Here is a 5,536-nt window from a genome sequence, read left to right as displayed (position 1 = left end):
GAAGGAAGGGGGGAAGGAAGGGGGGCAGGAAGGAGGAAGTTCAGGACCCTGAGGAGGGGGCAGAGCAGCGAGAGGGCCCCAGCCGGCACCTCTGTACTCCTGCCCTCACCTGATCGTTTTCGTCAGGGAAACTGTTGCCGTACATGAAGCAGCCGCGCTTGGAGGCATGCCCGTGGAGATCGACGTAGTAGGCCAGCCCACTGTCCTGGGGCAGGATGGTTTCGGGGAGAGGCGCTGAGGGAGGCCGCCTGGCCTCCTCCTCACAGTGCTCCGCGGTGTGGCTGGAAGGGAGGATCCAGACAGCTTGGTCCTTGCTGCCCGGCTCGGCGGCAGGCACTCCCGAGAGCCGGGGTTCCTGAGAAGGGCTGAAGTAGGTGCTGGCACGCCAGCTGCTGGGTGAGTTGCGGAGGTTATTGGCTTTCTCCAGCTCTGTCAGGGCTGGCTCCGGGGACGGGGCGCTGCTGCGGACGGAATGGTTGGAAGATTTTGTGCTTAGCGAGCTGGTGCTGAGTGGGGAGACGTACGTTCTCCAGTCGGGAGAGCCCGGCAGGACGCGGCTGTGAACGTGGTGGTAGAGGAGGACAGCTTTGGCCCCGTACACCGCAGGGTGCAGCTCGGCGTCGGGGTTGAGATACTGGCGGTTCAGGTTTACCCCACGGGAGTCAGTTCTGCAGAGAGAGCAGAGGCGACGTGAGGCCCTTTGCACAGTGCCGGCCATTCTACAAAGGCAGACCTGACCGTGCCTCGTAACGGCCGAGGCTTTGGGCTCTGTCCCAGAGTACAAGTGGCCAAACCACCCCCTCACGGGCAAGCACACAGAGATTCTGCCCCAACACAGCCGAGAACCTCTCTCCCAGCATGGCACTTGCCTCGGTGAGACAGAGCCCCGAGTGATCTCCCTCCCTCCTCCCTGAAGCTGACCCAGCTCCAACGTGCCAGGGAGAGCAAGGACAGGACAGCGTCCCAATGCCTCAAAGGCACAGGGCAGCGCTGCCCACCTGAGCCCCGATCCAGGAGGTGACCTACGCAGGCAAGAGCAGCCCCAAGCCTTCGCCACAGATCCCCACAGGGGTAGCAGGGAGAGGTTGCTGCAGCCTGTGGACCTCGGCTTGTTCTACTGACGCAGGATTTTGGGATTGTTCTTCCCAGCCACCACGAAAAGCACAGCAGGCTCCAAACCAGGAGATCACCTCAGCTTGGGCCCCGACGAAGCTGCAGCTGCATCCTGCACTCACTCACCGATAGTGGCCTCGCACCACCCCATCGGGGTTCAGCATGGGAATGAGCTTAAAGACGAACATCCGCCGCAACATCTGGGCCCGGGGGTCCTCCTCCCGCAGGATGAAGTCCAGGAAGCCGTTGAAGACAAAGCTGGAGGGTGTTTCTCCCGGGTGGACTCTGCTGCTCAGGAAGAACACCTGGGGGCAGACAGACAAGGACGATGGGCAGGTTCCTGCCTGCCCCAAGATGCTGTGACAGCTTAGCCGAGGGGCCAAACGCTTCGGGGGCTCCCCCCCTGCACCGCAGCTGGGCACTGCGCTGCACAAGGCGCAGCTAAGGCCTTTATGTGGAGCAGACAATAGGTACCGGCTGTGGTAACGCAACAGTTTTCTGTGGCTTCTTTGCCCAGTGCCTCTCCTGGGTCCTGCTTGCAGTAAGACTGGTTATCCCCGTGTGAGACTAAAGGGACAGATGCCCCGCAGCCTGCTACCACGAGAAACCAGAGCACGGGCGTCAGAGAAGCAGAGCTGCAGGAGTGCCCCGGGGAAAAGCCCCGAGTGAGCCCATGGAGCAGGGAACAAACCTGACTGCAACAGCGACACAAAGCACCTCCTGAAGTGCCTTTCTCTTGGTGGGAGCTTCTCAGCAAAAGATGCACATGCAGCCTCCAGCCGCCCATCCCAGCTCCGTGCAGCCGCAGAGGGAGCTGCCCCTGTCCCAGGCAGGGCCCACCTGTGGCAGCAGGGGCTGACACCCCAAATACAGCACCTCCATCAGTTTCTTCACAGCTTAACGGAGCAGCAGCAATAAAAAGAGGACAGAACGAAACTCCGAGGAAACGAGATGGAAATTTTTGCCCTGAGGAAGCCATGTGTGGTGCTACCAGAGGGAATTTCATGGTGCTGAGATGATGTGGGTGCACCGGGGCTCCTGGCAGGCTACTGGTTCCCACGCCCGACGCAGGATCTCACAGACTCCCCACGCTCCACCCGGTCTAATGCTCCATCCCCCAGGACACAACACCTTCCACGGCAGAGACACGAGGGTGGCAGCAAGGCCCTGACACAGGGACTGTCACACAGTCTGCTGCCCTCACTCTCTGTCCCCGACGCGGCCCCAAAGCCGGCGCAGCAGCTCACCCTCTTCCCTGCGAAGCGGCGTGGCCGCGGAGTGGTGGTGTCTGGGAAGAGCTTGTCCAGCCGGGGCTCCCGCTTCTCCAGCATGCCGTGGCACGAGGTGACGGTGAGTAGGTCCACTCGCAGCTTGTCCAGGGAGTGGCAGAGCAGCTCTCGGTGGTAATAGACCGAGTCGAGGGGGCTACAGGGAGAGGAGAGACGCTCAGCCCAGCTGCCCCGGCTGGGGCGGTGGAGCGTGCTGCTGGGCCAGGGACCGAGGGGCCGGGTGCCGGGCCTCACCCCGGGCAGCTGCTGAGATGCTCTTAAGGAGGGACGGGGGGTCCCGGCGGGGCAGGGGACGCTCTCCACACCCACAGCCCTGAGCTCTGCCCCCAGCCCCTCACCCAGGGCCACGTCCCTGCTCGCTCTGCTCCCCTTCAGTTCAACAGCCCCAGCCTGACCTGAGCCGCCAAACCCTCTCCTGCTGCCTGCCTCCCCTCGCAGCCTGCCAGGAACAGGAGTGCTCCTGAGGAGGAAAGAGCAATGCCCCAGGTCACCACCCCACAGGCCTGTGAGGGCGTCAGCCGGGATGAGCAGGGGAGGCAGCAACCCCTGTCCTTCGGTAGCCCACGTGGCCAGGCAGCACCCAGGGCAGCGAGGTGCGCGCAGGGTCACCCACAGCCTCGGACTCGGGGGTTCGACGGAATGGTGGCACAGAGGGGAGCATGACCCGCCTGCGCAGCGCAGAGGCCCCCAGGCAGGGCCCCAGCAGCTCCCGCTGCGCCGGGGGAGCCAGGGCCTCCTGCAGAAGCGTTCGGTCGGGACCACCCAGTCCTGCTGCCATCCCGAGGGGTTCTTGACCCACGGAGGCTAGGATGTTGCCGTCAGACCCTGACTGACTGCCAGGTTTTGATATTCTCATAGTTCTCCATCACATGACGATTTGAGAACACCTTCTGATAAACCATTGCTCACCTCTTGTCTAAGAAAAGGTATTTATGACCCCAGCCCTGCGGCACGGAAAGCCTCTGGGGCCAGGAGGGGCCGCAGGACAGAGCTATCCACAGAGACATCTCAAGACTGACTCTGTCCTCCTCCCCTCAGCCGGGTGTTTAGTTCTACTCTGACTTCTGAGAAGAAATTCTTGAGATCAGAGCAGCTTCCTAGCACGATCCACAAAGAGCCCGGCGCTACAGCTGTCTCTTGGTGGCAAGATCTCCCTCTGTGACAGCAGTTGTAGAGGAAGGAGCAGCGGGAGAGAGATGCCCCGTACTTCCTGCAGCCAGGAGTGGAAAGCAAACGAGGTCTTGGCCTCCAAGAACCCCCTTTCCTTAAACCGAGGGCTGCAGTTCTGTTACAGCCCCTCTTCCGCCTGATGGGATCCCGCCCTTGGGAATGCCGGCTGAAGCAATAAAGGACCCTCTGGAAGCCCCTTGGAAGCGCATGCTTGGGGGAAGCTGCTGCAGCTGCTCATGCAGTGCTGGGCCAAAGGAGCAAGCACCAGGCAGCTACCAGGGGGGCGCAGAGACCCCCCTCCACCCTCCACCCCCCTGCAGCCAGAGCTGGACAACGCTGTGCTTCCTCGGTGGGGGCAAAGCCAAGCAGGTGAGGGCCGGGAGCGGGGTCTGGGGGGCGCGCACCTGCTGGGAGACATGTGCCTGCAGTCCTGGAAGCGGCTGTCCAGCTGCGCCAGCATCTCCTGGCACTCCGTGTAGGAGAAGGGGTAGCAGAAGGCAAAGTAGGTGGTGGCACCGCGGTGCTCCAGGAAGCGGTGCACGAAGGACAGCACAAACTGCGTCTCCACCATCTGGGACAGACACAAAGCAGAGGCTGAGCGAAGGCAGGGCCCCAGGAGCAGCCAGCCGAGGCCATGCACAGCCACCTTCCGGGCAGAGGCCAGGCAGCCACGGCCACCGCAGGCCCTGCGGTTCTCCTCCGGCACAGCCAGGACAGTTCCCCCCTGCACCAGGTGGTGCCGGCAGCCGCTTGCACTTCTCTAACTGTGCAGGAATCAAAGCTGCGCTCCCAGCAGACCCCAGCCCACTTTGCTCGGATCCCTGAAACGCCAGGCTCTTTCTTACGAAGCCGTTGGTTCCCTGCTCGCCCTGCCACACAGCACTTGTGTCCCTGGAGGAACAAAGCCCCACCGTATGCCCGGCTCTGGGGCAGAGGTCTGGGAAACACAGGCGGTTCCTTCTGCTCCTCGTGCCCACCTGCCAGCGCTCAGAGACTGAACAGTAACTACTCTATCTCAGCACGCTTCGCAGAGTTAACGAGCGCTGCTGTTCGTCATGTCTCTCCCTGGCACTGGCATGGGGCAAATCAAGCGTCATCTTGTCCTGAAGCAGGGGATGGGAGATCCTCTCTGGCCCCTGTTCTGTGGGACAGAAGCGGAGGACATTCTGGAGGGGTTCCTGCCTCCCCATAGCAGCATGCATGGAGCAAGGATGACCCACAAGCGACTGCCCCAGACAGCTCCCACCAGACCAAAGACAGAAAATGCCAGGACCAACAAATTCCTGTTTGAGGCCCAAACAGCCTCCTCTCCTGAGCGCTCAGCCCTTGGAAGAGCTTTGTCATTAACCCCCCACCCTCTTCCTTAGACTCATAGGATCACAAATACTTTGGATGGGAAGAGACCTTTAAAGGCCATCTAGTTCCCCCCCCTGCCCTGCCCTGGGCAGGGCCACCTCCCCCCAGCCCAGGTTGCTCCAAGCCCCGTCCAACCTGGCCTTGAACACCTCCAGGGATGGTGCAGCCACAGCTTCTTGGGGCAACCTGCCCCAGGGGATCACCACCCACACAGGAGAGAATTTCTTCCTAATATCTCATCTCAATCTCCCCTGTCAGTGTCAAACCGTTCCCCCCCGTCCCACGGCTCCCCTCCCTGACCCAGAGTCCCTCCCCAGCTCTCCTGGAGCCCCTTTAGGCACTGGAAGGGGCTCTAAGGTCTCCCCTCTTTGGCCTTCTCTTCTCCAGGCTGAACCCCCCCAACTCTCCCAGCCTGTCCTCCGCCGCCAACCGTCCCAGCATCTCCGGGGCCTCCTCTGGCCCCGCTCCACCAGGTCCATGTCTCTCCTTTGCTTAGGCCCCCGAGCTGGAGGCAGCACTGCAGGGGGGTCTCCCCAGAGCAGAGCGCAGCAGAGGGGCACAGTCCCCCCCCGACACCCTGGCCACGCTGCTGGGGATGCAGCCCGGGA

At 62.4% G+C, this 5,536-nt stretch overlaps 1 protein-coding gene across 1 annotated transcript in view; it reads right to left on the bottom strand.

Annotated features, from left to right (window-relative positions):
• Nucleotides 1–5,536, bottom strand: part of LOC104282954 — a gene marked incomplete at its 5' end in the record, with an annotated part of 32,393 nt that overhangs the window by 13,390 nt on the left and 13,467 nt on the right. The window contains 5 exons of the mRNA XM_009881087.1: nt 110–461; nt 525–668; nt 1,240–1,418; nt 2,361–2,538; nt 3,977–4,143. Coding sequence (XP_009879389.1) covers nt 110–461; nt 525–668; nt 1,240–1,418; nt 2,361–2,538; nt 3,977–4,143 — 1,020 coding nt within the window. The remainder of the gene's footprint in view (nt 1–109; nt 462–524; nt 669–1,239; nt 1,419–2,360; nt 2,539–3,976; nt 4,144–5,536) is intronic.

Source organism: Charadrius vociferus, unplaced genomic scaffold (genome assembly GCF_000708025.1).
Source record: "Charadrius vociferus isolate BGI_N301 unplaced genomic scaffold, ASM70802v2 scaffold2733, whole genome shotgun sequence".
Classification (NCBI taxonomy): domain Eukaryota; kingdom Metazoa; phylum Chordata; class Aves; order Charadriiformes; family Charadriidae; genus Charadrius; species Charadrius vociferus.
This window is presented reverse-complemented; position numbering and strand designations above follow the sequence as displayed.